Source organism: Pseudorasbora parva, chromosome 11, assembly GCF_024679245.1.
Source record: "Pseudorasbora parva isolate DD20220531a chromosome 11, ASM2467924v1, whole genome shotgun sequence".
Classification (NCBI taxonomy): Eukaryota; Metazoa; Chordata; class Actinopteri; order Cypriniformes; family Gobionidae; genus Pseudorasbora; species Pseudorasbora parva.
The window spans coordinates 40,937,599-40,953,489 of NC_090182.1; the positions used below are offsets into that span (position 1 = coordinate 40,937,599).

General features: G+C 40.8%; 1 protein-coding gene across 2 annotated transcripts; it reads right to left on the minus strand.

The window, feature by feature from the left end:
* Positions 1-105: 105 nt before the first annotated feature.
* On the minus strand, positions 106-15,787 carry si:ch211-107m4.1 (heterogeneous nuclear ribonucleoprotein U-like protein 2). 2 transcript variants are annotated; one of them, XM_067457972.1, is made up of 14 exons: positions 15,067-15,786; positions 14,850-14,964; positions 12,411-12,487; positions 12,152-12,291; positions 11,927-12,029; positions 11,624-11,736; positions 10,072-10,335; positions 9,711-9,833; positions 4,277-4,387; positions 4,014-4,182; positions 3,716-3,898; positions 806-870; positions 629-706; positions 106-531 (listed from the first exon to the last, which is right to left on the minus strand). In XM_067457972.1, exons 1-14 carry the CDS (start codon positions 15,617-15,619, stop codon positions 472-474), a joined length of 2,154 nt encoding a protein of 717 aa, XP_067314073.1. In that variant the 5' UTR covers positions 15,620-15,786; the 3' UTR covers positions 106-471. The 2 variants fall into 2 exon arrangements, with proteins under 2 accessions (XP_067314073.1, XP_067314074.1); XM_067457973.1 differs by lacking the exon at positions 10,072-10,335 and having other exon boundaries at positions 15,067-15,787.
* Between the last annotated feature and the right edge of the window lie 104 nt (positions 15,788-15,891).

Below are 15,891 nucleotides of genomic sequence, written 5' to 3' on the forward strand. Positions count from 1 at the left end.
TTTTTTTTTTTTAATACATTGTTAATATGTTAATATAAATGAAACTAAACAATTCCTCATGATTTGGTCTTTAGAAAATAGAAAACGATGTGGAACAGCAAATGTGGAACAGCCCTAAAAATACATTTTGTATACTAAAATCCCTTGTAGACCTTATTTGTCTTTTTTTAATGAGCAGCTTAGACACTCTGAACATCTGCTTTTATGTTCCACAGAAGAAAGTCACAGGTTTCTTAAGACATGAGGGAGAGTGAGTAAACGAAGACAGAATATTGTGATTAACTACCCTTTAAAAACAAACCGCATTCTGATACTCAAGCTCCTCATTAGAAGCAATGACCTTTCTTAATGAAACAGACAGACAGAACCAATTACTGTTGTAAAGGTGAAGCACCGCTAATCACAAAACATGCTGATTTGGGGAGCTTTTCTTTCTACACAGAAGTTTTTTATTTTTTAGAAGGCTTACAACTAACTTGAACAGCCATAATAAATGCTACCATAACTCTGGTTTTGCTCAGAGATGCTCCACTGCAAGAAAAACAAAGATTTATGAAGTATGTGGGTATTTTGAATGCTATTTTTCAATAAGCCATATAGTGTGTCAACCACATGGTTGTTTTCTTACCTGTCCAGTGTACGGTCTGTAATACTTCCTGTATCTCTGTGGGTCACTGCTGCATCCAAAGGCAGAGGGACGGCGACTCTAAGAGTGTAATCCACATCAGTCATCATATAAACCTCCTGCAGATGTTGTTTTGAATATCATGTGCAATAGTGAAAATCATCACAATGAGAAACTTACATGTGCTGTCTGAAATGCACAGTGGGAGTGTTGATTGTGACAGCCGAATGGACCTCCCCTCCAGCCTTGGAAAATGAAAACGCACATCATTAGAACTGAGCAATTCTGCAAGCCATTTTTTCCTGCGTCATCTTTATTTCAAACAACTCGACAGACTGCGACCTGAATATCATTAAAAATATTTTTGGATGACATGTAATCGCGGGTACCCGCAGATGACCGCAGGAACCCTCTCATTTTGGATCCACCCACGAATCACTGCCTGGTTCCGCATGTCAAATAAAATCAATCATAAATCAATAAATGTCATTTCTTATTTTTCTGTTTCAGGTTTTATTTATTGATCCATATTTAACGTGATAAACACCAAATTTTCATTTTTGGGTGAACTATCTGCTTACCCCCAGGGCATCCAGGGTGTGTTTGTTTCTTTAGTAGAACACAAATGAAGGTTTTTAACTTCAACCATTCCTCGTATAATGCATGTCAATGGGGTATATTTCTATGGGTGCTTTCACATCTCTAGTTCGGTTCATTTGGTCCGAACCAAGGGCAAACAATTATACATTGTTGCATTTTTCAGATTTTTTGGTTCCTTTTCACACCACACTGATTGCTTTGGTCCGAACCAGTTGAAACGAACCAAAACGCACGCACATGACAACATCCACATCACTCATTGGCCATGGCGTATTTCCTAAACTGCTTTTCGATTGGTCAGAATTTACGTGTGGGAAAATTCCAGCAGAAGAGGCAAAGCCAGCAAACTATAATAACACTATGGAGAGACGACTGTGCGGGCCAGTTTTGTCCCTGGCCATAATCTACTACACTGTGTGTATTTACCACGGTATGCAAATACATTTCTATAATGACACGCGGATGCGACGTGAAAACAACACTCTAATGCACTGCAGACGGCGACCGCGCATCGCTGATCACTTCAAGCGGAGCCGTGCATTAAATATTAACTCTTGACATGCTCATCTTCCCGAAAATATTGCCAACGATCTATCAGGTAATAATATCATGCACACAATGTCAGCGCAGCTAACTACGGCAGCTGGTTCAGTCCAAAAATGATCAGTACTTTTGCAGTTGGTTCTGTTCGAGGTCGGATCACGTTCTCACCACAAACAAACCGCTCCAGAGTTCGCTTGAAATCATACCGAGACCACCTCTTCAAGGAGGTCTCGGTACGCTTGTTTGGTCCGCTTTATGGTGCGCACCCCGAGTGCGATTGCTGCTTTCAGACCTGACCAAACGAACCGCACCAAAGAGGGAAACGAACTCTAGTACGATTCAACCGAACTAAATGAGGCAGGTGTGAAAGCACCCTATGAGAGTAAAAGACACATAAGCCCCTTTCACACTGCGATTCCGGCAAATACACGGATAATGTGACCCGGCATTTGTTCCCGGGCCGCTAGATTTGGCCCATTCACACTGACAGCGAAATACCGTAATATGTGCTCTTTCACCCACAACCCGGAACGCTCCCGGAACGAGTTGACACGTGATATCCTGATGTGACGTATAATGGCGAGCGATCTCAGCTTCAGCGCGGATAGTAAGGAGCTCCGTGGTCTCGACTTATGTCCAGTTTGCGCACATTTCTGCTTGTTTCATTTTAGTTTCTTTTGTATACGAACACTCTCTGCGTTTAAAACACCGACGAGCTCTTCTGGCACTGCAGGGTTGTATTATTGAAAAAACAAGCTCTAGGAGTCGCACGAAAACTACGTACACGTTGCGGCATTAGTTTCGGCTTTTGTTCACACAGCGCTCGTCCCGGGTCGAATACCGCAATGTTACTAGGTCCCCGACCCGGGTTCAATTTGGTAATCAATCCCGGGACGTGGTTGCTTTCACACAGAAGGCGACCCGGCAATGTTCCGGGAATTTTGTGGGTCCGACGTGCAGTGTGAAAGGGGCTTTAGACATACAAATTCATATTAAACCCTGTGACTCGTGGCAACACATTGATGTCTTCAGACACAAAACCATCCTTTTGTGTGAGAAGTCCAACAGTATTTATATAATTTTTTTTACCCCAAATACAACACTGTGTACATCAGCCGTCCCAGCGGCATCACTGCCTGTAAGTGAGGTCAAATTACACGATACGGCATAGATACGCACAAGAGATCACTTCTGCCACTTGTATCTCATTGAGATACGCCGTATCTACTACATTTGACCTCACTTACAGGCAGAGATGGTGTGGTCGAGGCTTTTGTATATAGTGTTGTATTCGAGGTAAAAAATAAAAATATAATCTACTGTTGGGTTTCTTACACAAACTGATTTTTTTGTCTGAAGACATCAATGTGTCACCACGAGCTGCAGGGTTTAATGTGGATGCGTATGTCTGTGTTTTACTCTCATAGAAATACACCCCACTGACATGCATTATACGAGCATACGTGGTTGGAGTTAAAAATCTTCATTTGTGTTCTAATGATGAAACAAACACACCTACATCTGGGATGCCCTTTGGGTAAACTATTCCTTTAATAGGAACTTATTTTTATCAATAGTTACACGAGGCAAAAGTAGTTTCACAGCATTTCAACAACTTGCTATGATAAAACGATTCCCCATTTGCTTTCTTATGGCATCTTGGCACACAGCAGCTGTCCACCATGTTCAAATGGTAAGGTTTAAACAGCCTGGTTTAAAATAATTTTGACCACTAGAGATACAAATGCTACAGCCGGTCTAGCGCTCCCCTAATTGCCTGCCAAAATAGCAGAGTTTAGGCTGCGTGACGTCAACCTCCGGAGCTAGGGTTAGGTTAGATTTGCGATTGTACTTATCAAATGTTTAATAGACTTAGCCAAATCGTTGTCATTTATGAATAAGATAGCATGGATAAAAATGAGCGCGTCTCTCAGCATTTCTCCTTACCACAATGATGAATGGGGCGTTTTTGACTTCCTTGTCTGAGCTTCCTGCGTTTGGGAGGTGTGGGTAGGAGGCGGCGTGCTTCCTCTTTATAACGCGTTAAAAGCTTCAGGGCCTCGTCGGAGCCAAGCTCCACAAACGTCACCTCATCCAGATGCTCTCCCTGCTTTGGCAGTGTGAAGCTCACTGGAAACAGGAAGAGAGATGAAGAATCTTTCACAAGTGTGCAGCTGGTCCAAGACAAAGTTGTAACGCAGCAATGTGTCTTGATACTTGTGATTGACTCAAGTTAAAGTGTGACCTTTGGCTTTGAGAAGAGACATTTCCTGAACTGCCATGCCCTCATCCTGTTGCCGCTGTGCGAGACGTCTCCTCCACACCTCGTCAGGTGGGAAAACAACCACTACTCTTCGCTGGTAACCATGGAAACAGAGCATCTTGTGTCGCTGGGCAGATGGATAAATGTTGGCCTTGGAGATAAAAAGGGAGAAAGTGAGAACACATGTATGTTAGGACAGCTGACACAGCTTTGGCCCATCGTACCACACACATATTCCTGATTACCTGATCAAGAATGTAGTTCCTCCGCTTGGTTGCAGCTATTTTGATCAGCTGACTGACACACTGAGTGGCCTGTTGCAACATCAGATCTCTGTGATTGGCTCCGGGAGGCTCCTATAGGATGTGAATAAAAAATATATAACTATAACAGTATAACAGCATTTTCCTCTATTGTTTATGAGGACTATGTTAGGAATTAGGCCAGCTACACACTGGCTGCATGGCGTGTCCATTTTTATTTGGGTTTCTATGTTAACAGGGTTAGATTTTCACACTGCTTACGTGCGCAGCCCGAGCCTCTGCAAAAACGTGTGCATGCTAGAATAGAAGTGACGTCTTTTTTTCAAATACTTTTTTTCGAATACACATTAATAAATTAAATTTTGAAGTTTGAAAGTCTCTAGGTTGACAAATGTAGATATAAGCCTAATTGTAATAAGAATAATAAAAATAAATATTGATTTTGAAATATTGCACCTGTCAATACAGAACGAAATATTCTGTAGCCTATTTTGCCGTCAATACTGCCGAGCCGACGTTGTCAATGCTGTATCAGCAGGTTATATATTTATGTTTAAAGGATTAGTTCACCCCAAAATGAAATTGATGTCATTAATGACTCACCCTAATGTCGTTCCACACCCGTAAGATCTCCGTTCATCTTCGGAACGGTTTAAGATATTTAATATTTAGTCCGACAGCGTATCTAAGTGTATGCACACTATACTGTCCATGTCCAGAAAGGGAATAAAAACATCATCAGAGTAGTCCATATGTGACATCAGTTAGTTCATTAGAATCTCTTGAAGCATCGAAAATACATTTTGGTCCAAAAATCACAAAAATTATTCAGCATTGTCTTCTCTTCCGTGTTTGTGTTCAAACCTCAAATAAAGATTCAAACGGTTATGAATCAGTAAATCGATCAATGATTCTTATCGCAGCCAAACTGGCAGACTTCTGAAATCACGTGACACTGGCAATCCCAATCATTGATCGATTCACTGATTCATAACAGTTTGAATCTTTATTTGAACACAGACATTGCTGAATAAAGTCGTAGCTTTTGTGATTTTTGGACCAAAATGTATTTTCGATGCTTCAAGAGATTCTAATGAACTAACTAATGTCACATATGGACTACTTTGATGATGTTTTTATTCCCTTCCTGGACATGGACAGTATAGTGTGCATACACTTAGATACGCTCTCGGGCTAAATATAAAATATCTTAAACCGTTCCGAAGATGAACGGAGGTCTACGGGTGTGGAACGACATTAGGGGGGAGTCATTAACTCTTTCCCCGCCAGCGTTTTAAAAAAAAGTTGCCAGACACCGCCAGGGTTTTTGACAATTTTCAACAAAATTTAATAGCCCATAGAATATTTTGTTAAATGAATATCTGAGCATGCAATATATCAAAATAAAGATCTGACCCTCTTCTTTTAAACAAAAAAAATCGTTTTATTCTAGCTTGCATTCCTTTTTTATCAACACTTGAATATGGGTAGGTTTCATAAAAAAAGCAACATTTTGAACAAAAAGCTGAGAAAATCAAATTTTTGTGAAAGACTGTTTCCAGATCAGATTCAGAGCGATGATCAAACACAGATGGATTAGATCCATAGACAGTAAAAGAAATGGACACAGCGACCCCATTGACGTCAACGGCTAAATAATGAAGTCAACCTAGGGGCACTCATTTCCTGATGGCTGAGCGAACTGCGCAGGCTCAGACTGAGCTTGACGACGTAGATGTGACGTGAGCCTCCTGTCGGACAGCTGTAGGTCTTCTAGTAGTTGTAGAAAGTGAAAGCTGAATCACGTTGTTTAAATATTTTCTCCCGTTGCTTTTGGTTCACTATGAGCTTCTCCCCATTCTTCCCCCTTGACTTTATCAGACTTTATGTCTCCACGTCCCCCCGACTGTCTCATAGACAGTAAAAGATTGCTCTGGAGCGTCTCCTCGGGTCTATACGGTAATTTCTCAACTGTGCGACAGGGTCGCGTTGGTTATGACGCAATCGTTAGCCTATTTTTACAAAAACAGCTTCTGCGGGGCGATAGTGTAAGATACAAGGTAATGGAGCCTTTTATGCATTGTCGTGTTTCTTTAGAAATAAACAATTGGACAAATGGAGTCTTTAAACGTCTCAGATGTAAAGTTATTCACTGTCAAAGTGACTCAAAAATGAATGGGAGTCAATGGGATGCTAACAGCAGGTGATGGCTTGGTTAGCAATGGCAGCCCCTAGGGGTGGAACGCTTTCCGAGCGCTAGATTACCCCCTTGATTAGATCGAGTCCATCAACACCCCTAATGCTTACACAGTCCTGTAGCTCATCCTGGGTCCACATTTCATTCAGTTACATTAGGCAGTTTTGATTCATATGCTGTTTAATGAGGATGATCACGTTATTTTTAATATGCATATGATTACATGCGATCGCTCGTTTCACTGAGTCTTCCTCACGTGTGTTTTGATCAGGAGATTCGGCACTCATTCAGAAGATGCGCAATAGCGCCCCCTAGCGCCCAACAGTGAAAACACGGAAACACGGAAAATTCCGTTATTGGCCTGGAAGCATTTTCTCACAAATAACGGAAATTTCCGTGTTTGGCGGGGAAAGAGTTAATGACATCAATTTCATTTTTGGGTGAACTAACCCTTTAACACAAAGTATAGGCCTTCCCTGCATGTCACCTAGCAGCAACAGCGCCACGTCAGACATGTTTCTGGTTTGCAAAGACAGAAAACATCACGTGTGTAGCCAGCCTTAAAGAGTTAGTTCACCCAAAAATAAAAACTCTGTCATTAATTAGTCACCCTTATGTCTTTCGTCACCTGTAAGACCTCCGTTCATCTTCAGAACATAAATGAAGATATTTTTGTTGAAATCCGATGGTTCAGAAAGGCCTTCATTGACACCAACGTCATTTCCTCTCTCAAGTCTCACTAAAGACGTCGTTAAAAGGTCCATCTCACTACAGTGGTTCTCAGGGCCGGCCCGTGGCATAGGCGGAATAGGCAAATGCTAGGGGCGCCACTTGTCTATAGGGGCACCAAAATGAGTGATTTTTCCGGTTTTATTATTGCTTCTTTTTATTAATATTAATTTGAAATACTTTAAAAAAAACCTTAAACAAATCCCCAGACTCTTCCCAGACCACCGCATCAATCTCCTCCTGCCCAGCGAGTGCTTTAGTGTGTCCGATATTGAACATGCGAACAGTTGGGAATTTGTTGTTGCGTCGCCTCTCGTGCATCTAACAGACAGGATTGCTTTAGTTTTTAATGTGCTTGTTCGCTCGCGCCAGACAGTGAAAGTTGCCTAATTATTTATGACGGATGGTCAATGTGTCAAAAAGCCCTCTGATATAGGAAAGATAAGGAATAAGGAGATAAAGACAGAGGTAAAGTGATGAAATGAATGAACAGTTTATCTAAATGCATTATCTCAACATGAATGTTTGCTAATTAATTCCAGTTATTTATACCTTAAACTTTATGCAAGCAACTGTTCTGGGTGATGAGAATCTGTAAAAAATCATGTCAATTGTTTATAAACATGTCATTTTTTTTAATAGCCTAATGTTTTTACTCAGTTGGGCAATTGTATGGGGATATATGCCCAATGTATATATGCACACTAAATATACAAATTTCTTAAAAAGTTTAATTCAAGGTGAAAACATGAGCATGCATAGTTTAGTGGAGGATATACATCCATACACACATTTTTGTGTGTGTATATATATATATATATGTGTGTGTGTGTGTGTGTGTGTGTGTGTGTGTGTGTGTGTGTGTGTGTGTGTGTGTGTGTGTGTCCTTGTTTATATTACATTGTGGGGACCAAATGTCACCATAAGCATAGTAAAACCTGAGATTACCTACATTGTGGGAACCAGCCAGCAGTCCCCACTTTTCAAAAGGCTTATAAATAATACTGGATGAGTTTTTTTGAGAAAGTAAAAATGCAGAATGTTTCCTGTGATGGGTAGGTTTAGGGGCAGTGTAAGGGGATAGAAAATACAGTTTGTACAGTATAAAAACCATTATGTCTATAGAGAGTCCCCACAAAGATAGTGAACCAGACGTGTGTGTGTGTGAGATGGGTAGGTTTAGGGGCAGGTGCAGTGTAAAGGGATAGAAAATACGGTTTGTACAGTATAAAAACCATTACGTCTATGGAGAGTCCCCACAAAGATAGTGAACCAGGTGTGTGTGTGTGTGTGTGTGTGTGTGTGCCCATTTTTTTTATTTATCATAAAAACACAACCAACATATAAAAACCTTGATACAAGGGGCACCAAGTAAAATCTTGCTTAGGGCATCAAATTGGTCAGGGCCAATGGTGGTTCTACAATAATTTTATGAAGCAACGAGAATTGTTGTGCGCAAAAAAACTAAATAACGACTTCTGTAGTGATGGGCCGATTTTAAAACAAAGTTTAGAACGGTTATGCATCAGTGTATTGATTCATGAGTTGGACCGCGTTTCAAACCGCCAAACTGCTGAAATCACGTGACACTGGCGATCCGAATCATGAATCGATACGCTGATTCATTACGGTTCAAATCTTTGTTTTGCAAATGGCCCATCACTATATACAAGTCATTTCGTTTTTTTTGCGCACAAAAACTAACTTTCGTTGCTTCATTAAATTATTGTAGAGCCACTGTAGAGAGATGGGCTTTGTAACAATGTCTTTAGTGCCTTAATCGGTCTTGAGAGAGGAAATGACATTGGTGTCAATGGATGCCTTTCTGAGCCATCGGATTTCAAAAAATCTTCCTTTATGTTCTGAAGATGAACGGAGGTCTTACAGGTGTTGAACGACATTAAGGTAAGTAATTTAAGGCCTTTTTGGGTGAACAAACCCTTTAAGGTCACTTAATTAACGCACCCGGCAAAATATCATCTAATTGTCATTATCGAGAAAGTCCCAGAAAATATTGAGATATCTTTTTTTGTCATTATCGCACATGCCTACATAAAACTACAACTTTGTGGCAAGTACAAATAAAAGTGTTGTGCTGAGTGTAAGTGACGAGACACAGAAGAATAATCCGACACCAGAGGTGAAAATTAAGCAGATGCTGTGTTTAGTGTCTGAACACCAACAGCCTTTTAACGGCTGCAAAAATCTTGATAGGAGGGAGTTGTTGTGGCAAGGAATTACAGATCAAATGGGAGTCAACAGACAGTTTCATCTTTCCTACTTTTGGGTATTTCTGCATGTATAAGAGAGCCAAGTGCATTCGCATTTTCATTCAGCTCATCTGAATGATCTGAACAGACAAATTTGAAATTTGTCTGTTTAGATCATTTGACAGACACATGTTTCATGATTCAGTCTTGGCATGAGCAGGTCTTTTTTCTGACGTGTGAGATCATTTCCATTTCACACAACCTTGATAGATTTTCTTACCCTCATGCATATCAAAATGGAGTTTGTACTCAGAAGATTGTAACGTTTCCTTGGGTTCTGGAGCATATGAGCCTGAGCCCAGTGGGTCTTACCAGAACCGGGCATACCAACCATCATCAGCACCTGACAGATGGAGAAGAGGGTGAACATGACAAAACACATGACAAGATTTTATATCTCATAACAACAATATTCATCCGGATGTTTGGGTTTAGTTTATTTTTGTTAGGGTTTAAAGGGATAGTTCACCCAAAAATTTAAATTAGCTCATGATTTACTCACCCTCCAGCAATCCTAGGTGTATATGACATTTTCATTTTTGGGTGAACCAACTCTTTAACACTTCTAAAAACGTTCCTACCTCACATTGACTTTTAGATGCTGTCGGAAAAGACGCGCGAGTCCTTTGACCAGGAGGAAGTATGACTAGACTGCAGAAACCAGCAGGAAAAGGATGCCATGGAGTATCTGGATCAAGATTCACTGAAACCGAACAGTTTTTGCAAAGTACGTGGGGATAGAGAGCTTGACCTCTAAGAGCAGAAGAGGTCAGGCGAAACGCCACTCCAAGAGAATGCCCATTTTTGTGAAATGAAAGTGTCGCTTCTCCCGTCTCACTGATGAACTGGATAAAGAACAGATAGAAATCGATAATGATCCCGAACTTTATTATCTCAAGAGCGATGTAGTTTATCTAAAGAACATAGTATGCATAAGCTAAGCTGCGTCCCATGTCAGATGCTGCATCCGTCAAAGGGTGAAGGCTGTCCCACTTCGAAAGGCTCCTTTAAATGCTGCCTACGAATGCGTCTTCATTTCCTAAGTTGCGAACATTTGGATACTTCGCAGTCTAGCCTATCCCAAGATTAATTGCACTCCAGTGACAAATGGATTTTTTTGAGGGAAAATCCCAGATAATTTAATAATCTTCAACTTATTTGAATATCTAATGATACAAAAAGATTGACTGCTCTCTTACTAAAATTTTACTTCTATGTACATAAATGAACCGTGGTGAACATATTTAAACTGGTTTAAGAACTGTTTTTTTAATAAACAGTTGAATATATCATTAAAAAACACAGTACAAGCGTTACTGCCGCTCATCAACGCCAACTGTCATAGTTACTAGGCAACAAGAGCCATCCTCCATAGGCTAGACAGTCCCATTTAAAGGGTAATTTCACCCAAAATTGAAAATTCTGTAAAAATAAACTGTTAACCGTTAATTACTCACCCTCATGTTGTTCCAAATCCGTAAGACCTTCATTCACATTCAACACAAATCTCTCTGACTCCCCCATAGGCAGCAATTTAATTAACACTTTCAAGGCCAAGAAAGGAAGTTAAAACATTGTTAAAATAGTCCATGTGACTCCAGTTATTCAACCTTTGAAGCGACGAGAATACATTTTTTGCACCAAAACTAACACACAATGACTTTCAACTATTTCAACTTTTACAATTCAACTATTTCTTTCTAGCCTATGTCAGTCTCCTACGCAGTTTCCGTTGCGCTTACGAGTTCTACGGCATCCAATGTTTACATAAGTACCACGCATGCATGTGATGCAGGAGCTGACCAACGTAAACTGTGTAGAAGACCGACACTGGAGTCACATGGACCAATTTAACAGAATAACCACAGAAACCTTTCCGGGCCGTGAAAGCGGTGGTCTACGAAGGGGTCAGAGAGCTCTCGGATTTCATCAAAAAATATCTTTATTTGTGTTGAAGATGAACGAAGGTCTTACAGGTTTGGAACGACATGACGGTGAGTAATTAATTATTTTCATTTTTGGGTGAATTAACCCTGATCGCTTCGACCTGTGCGCATATCTAAGGATGCAGCCTCTAAAAAAAGACACAGCTATACTATAACCTACTTCTGTACAATTCATTTGGAAACTTACTGCATAGCAACCGATGACATCCCCTTCTGTGAAGGGCTCACCAAATGCCTCTTCTTTTCCTCCAGTTACTATCCTCCCCCGTCCATCAAATCCATATGACAACTCCAACTCTCCTGAGAGAACCAGAAAAAAAATGGTTTAATATTTGATTCATTTTTATAGCTGTATTAAGCTTAAGGATTCAGTTACAGGTTATCACTGAACATTTGTATACTTCCCAACCTGTTCTAAAATTTCCATAGTATATAAATGTTGAAACATTTTAGGGCTGTAATACAACATATTTTATAATGTTGTTTTCACCTAACTGAAGGCTTGTGTCGTCCACAGACCAGCCCACTCTGAGCACATGTAGTTCAGGATCGTAGCTTGTGTCTACTGCAGGTGCTGACAGTCGTTTCACAAACTGGTGAGCCCCAAAAAAAAAACAAATAATAACTCACCAATATGACAATTACGGTGCCATTTAACCAATTCCTGTTGTTGCTAAACGACAATGCAACATTTACAGGATTCACAGATTCACACCTTGGCTTCGAATCCGACCTTCCCATGACAAAATCCATGGGTCATCCTGCACCCTGACCAAAGAAGAGGGAATTTCTCCCAGAAGAGCGGCTGACCGCTGCTCCCATCAGAATCCACCTCAAAATGCAGGTCACAGTTATCTTAAAAAAAAAAAAAAAAGACACACACAAAGAACAGATTTTTATTAAGCTTTCATCTCGAATCAAATGACTTCTTCAATATCTGATTCTGAGCATGGACTGGATCTTGATGAATTTACCGGAATCCAGTCGAACATCCTCAAAATCTATTTCAGCTTCTTCCTCAGGCTCCGGCAGCGGATCTGGAGTCTTAGCTCTGAAGAAAAACAAGTCAGGGGAAATAAGACAGAAATGCTTGAACAGTTTTGTAAAGTCTGCTGAATAATATATAAAGAAGAGTAAGATGGCCCCCTACTGGGGTAAGAAGCCCCCCCATGGATAAACTTTTACTTAATGTATAAATTACTTCTAATATAATTCTTATTAATATTATATTATTTTGAAAATGTTGTTGATAATTTAATAACCGATGACAAAGCAGAATACCATTAAAGGGATAGTGAATAAAGGGATATGAATTTCTTTCTTCAGCTGAACACAAGGGAAGATATTTTGAAGAATGTCAGTAACCAAACAGTTAACTGGAGACATTGACTTCCATAGTATTTTTTTTTTCCTAATATGGAAGTCAATGGCTCCAGTTAACGGTTTGGTTACTGTCATTCTTCAAAATATCTTCCCTTGTGTTCAGCTGAAGAAAGAAATTCATACAGGTTTGAACAAAACTTGATGGTGAGTAAAGGATGACAGAATTTTCATTTTAAAGTGAACTATCCCTTTAAAAGAGATTAAAGCGGAAAGTCCATATTTGAAAGTGCCCCTATTGTGGTTTTTCAAATATTCCCTCTTCCATGCAGTGTGTAATACAGCTGTTTGTAAATAAATACATTCTGCAAAGTTATAAAGTCGAATGTGCACGATAAATAAAGTTATTGTCTCCCAAAATAAAGATATATATTTACTCTGAAACGCTGATGCGAGTATTTTTTTGTTTGTTTAGAATCTCAACAAGATTGCATTGTGGTTCTACATCACTAGAAAAGATATTTGCATATAAAATCATTCGGATGAGACGTTAAACCGAGGTCCTCACTCTCTGTGGTCATTAATAATCCCACGATTTCCTTTGAAAAAAAAAGAGTAGGGGTGTAACCCCGGCATCCTGGGCAAATTTGCCCAGTGACCTCTGTCCTTCATGGCCTCCTAATCATCCACCTCTCGTGATTGGCTTCATCATTCAGTCTCCTCTCCACCAATCAGCCAGTGTGTGGTGAGCGTTCTGGCGCAGTATGGCTGCCGTCACATCATCCAGGTGGTGCTGCACATTGTGGTGGTTGAGGAGATTCCCCCCTCCATGTAAAGCGCTTTGAGGACCCAGAAAATGCGCTATATAAAGGTAACAAATTATTATTATAATGCACACCTATGTTGTACATTGTCCGTCTGTGAACAACTTGACCCGTCCTCAAACACGTCATTTTACTGCCGACTGCTTCTCAAATCTCAGAGTTCAACAAGGGATTTGCAAAACGCTTGCTCTTGAAGGATGGGTCAGTAGTTTGGACCAGCTGCTTCTCAGAATCACAACATGTACGATTAATTATTGATGTATATATTCCACCAGGTGTTCAAATTACATAGTTTTGTGGTTTATATTGTGTAATTTTAAAACTAAAACTGTCTATCGGTCTAATTTCTTACTACTTCGAGTAAAGATAAAGGATGGAGCAAGGTTTGTTTTAAAAACTTTACTGTTACATCAGTCATTCACGTTAGTGCTGGGCTAACGTATGCGCTGTTATTGATACAGTTCCCGCATATGCACTTCAATAAGTTAGAAATATACACATGGTTTGTTTGAATCGCTGCGGTTGGTTTTGGTTTGAAGGACATTTGATGTTGCTCGCTACGACTGCTCTCTCTTCTGGGTGTCGACTGCTCACTGGGGGTCTCCCTCAGGCTTGAGCTGCATGGTGGCTAAAGTTCGCACCTGGCCAGCGTCATCAGTGTCCGCTTCTAAGCTGCTTCGCTGTTTGGAATTGCGGCCGTGGAGCGGCTTGGACTTCTGCGCCGCCCCTGGTGTGTCCACAGAAGTGCCCGGAAAACTTTATCTGCCTCCTGCATGGTGCTGCGGCGATCCCCATCATCTGGTCTTCAGCTGTCATGCCTCGACGATGTCATCAGGTCACTACCGAATTGGGAATGTTGCAACAGAGCTTCTAGCGCTGGGAGAATTAAAACATGGAGTGGACCACAGTGTGCTGCGGAGCTTACAGAGACTTCCACCATCAGCTCTGTTTTCTGTTCACCATCAGCTCTGTTTTCTGTTCAGTTTTCTGTGTTGGTTGATTGTTTGTAGTATTCTATATTTTTACTTGTTATTCATTTTTTTGTTATTTTTTTCCCTTTGTTGCACATTGATATTCTTCGGAATGAAAAGTGCATTATAAATAAAATCTATATCTATCTATCTATCTATCTATCTATCTATCTATCTATCTATCTATCTATCTATCTATCTATCTACACACACACACACACACACACACACACATTTAATATTCTTTAAAGTACCTCAGAGTATCAGTTCTTTGTTATAAATAGATCAATATCAATACCTGTTGTAGTGAATGTCTTCTTTGAACTCATAATAATCTCTGCCTCTCTTCAGCTCTGTGCTTTCCTCTGGGCCAGAGTCCACGGTCTCCACTCCATCTGACAGTCTATGGAGCACTGCAGGAGACAGGCAGTCACAGTCACGAGCATCGTCTTCAAATATCATTTTATTATATGATCAGCTTAAAAACTACCTTCTTTAATTGTGCTGTCACTTACACTGGTCTTGCTCCTGTGGTGCTTCTGGCTCTGAAATGGCCAAGACTGATGATGTGCATCCTGACACTGCATCATCTTCTGTAGCAGCGGTTGCCAAGGAGACAGGAGGTTCAGACTGTGCACTCCCCTGCTGTTGTCTGTCCTTTCTGGAAGTAACGGCCTCTGGTGTCCTGACCGTCTGAGGTTCTGCGATGGCTCTTGGAGCAGTGCATGAGCAGAGCTGATGTGGGTCAGTCTGTGTGCTTTGATCAGCATAAGCATTCATGCTCTTGCTAGTAGAACTAGAGCATACTGGAGACTGCGTTCTAACACAAGGCTCGCGTTCCAGAGAGTGAGACTTTGGCGGCTGTTCTGCGGGCTTTGTAACGTTAATCGTCGCTTCGCAAACATTTTCCCCTTCATCTCCATTTTTGATAGGTTCAACGCCGGCTTCAATCGCCGATATGAGCCGAACCACCAGCTCGGCCTTCAGGCCCTTCGGGTCGAGCCCTCGCTCCGATAACATGGCCCGCAATTCGGCCACTTTCAGCTTTTTGACTTCCGCCAGCAACATTTGCAAAAAGACTTGTCAATCCCACATTAAAACAAAAAAATGAACCTACAGCGTGTCTTGTTACTTAGTAAAAATTAATCCATTAGTCCGCACTCTCTAACTTTTGGGGAATGTTCTCATCTGCTACACACACCAAAACACACGACCCGCTGTAGAGGATTTAAGAGAGTTAACCGGGCGCTGATTGGCTACCATGAAGGAGCTGATCGCTGATTGGTTACCAGCTCTGACGCCGCTTGACTCTTTTCCGCGAATCGGTTCTTTTGAACAAG

Bases quoted from the DNA above. Each gene is read 5' to 3' on its own strand.
- si:ch211-107m4.1 (XM_067457972.1), bottom strand. From the start codon at position 15,619: ATGTTGCTGGCGGAAGTCAAAAAGCTGAAAGTGGCCGAATTGCGGGCC. The intron at 9,834-10,071 runs GTAGGAACGTTT...TCCATCTGTCAG, and splicing joins CATCTAAAAGTCAATGTGAG to GTGCTGATGATGGTTGGTAT. The intron at 4,183-4,276 runs GTAATCAGGAAT...TTTATCTCCAAG, and splicing joins GGAACTACATTCTTGATCAG to GCCAACATTTATCCATCTGC.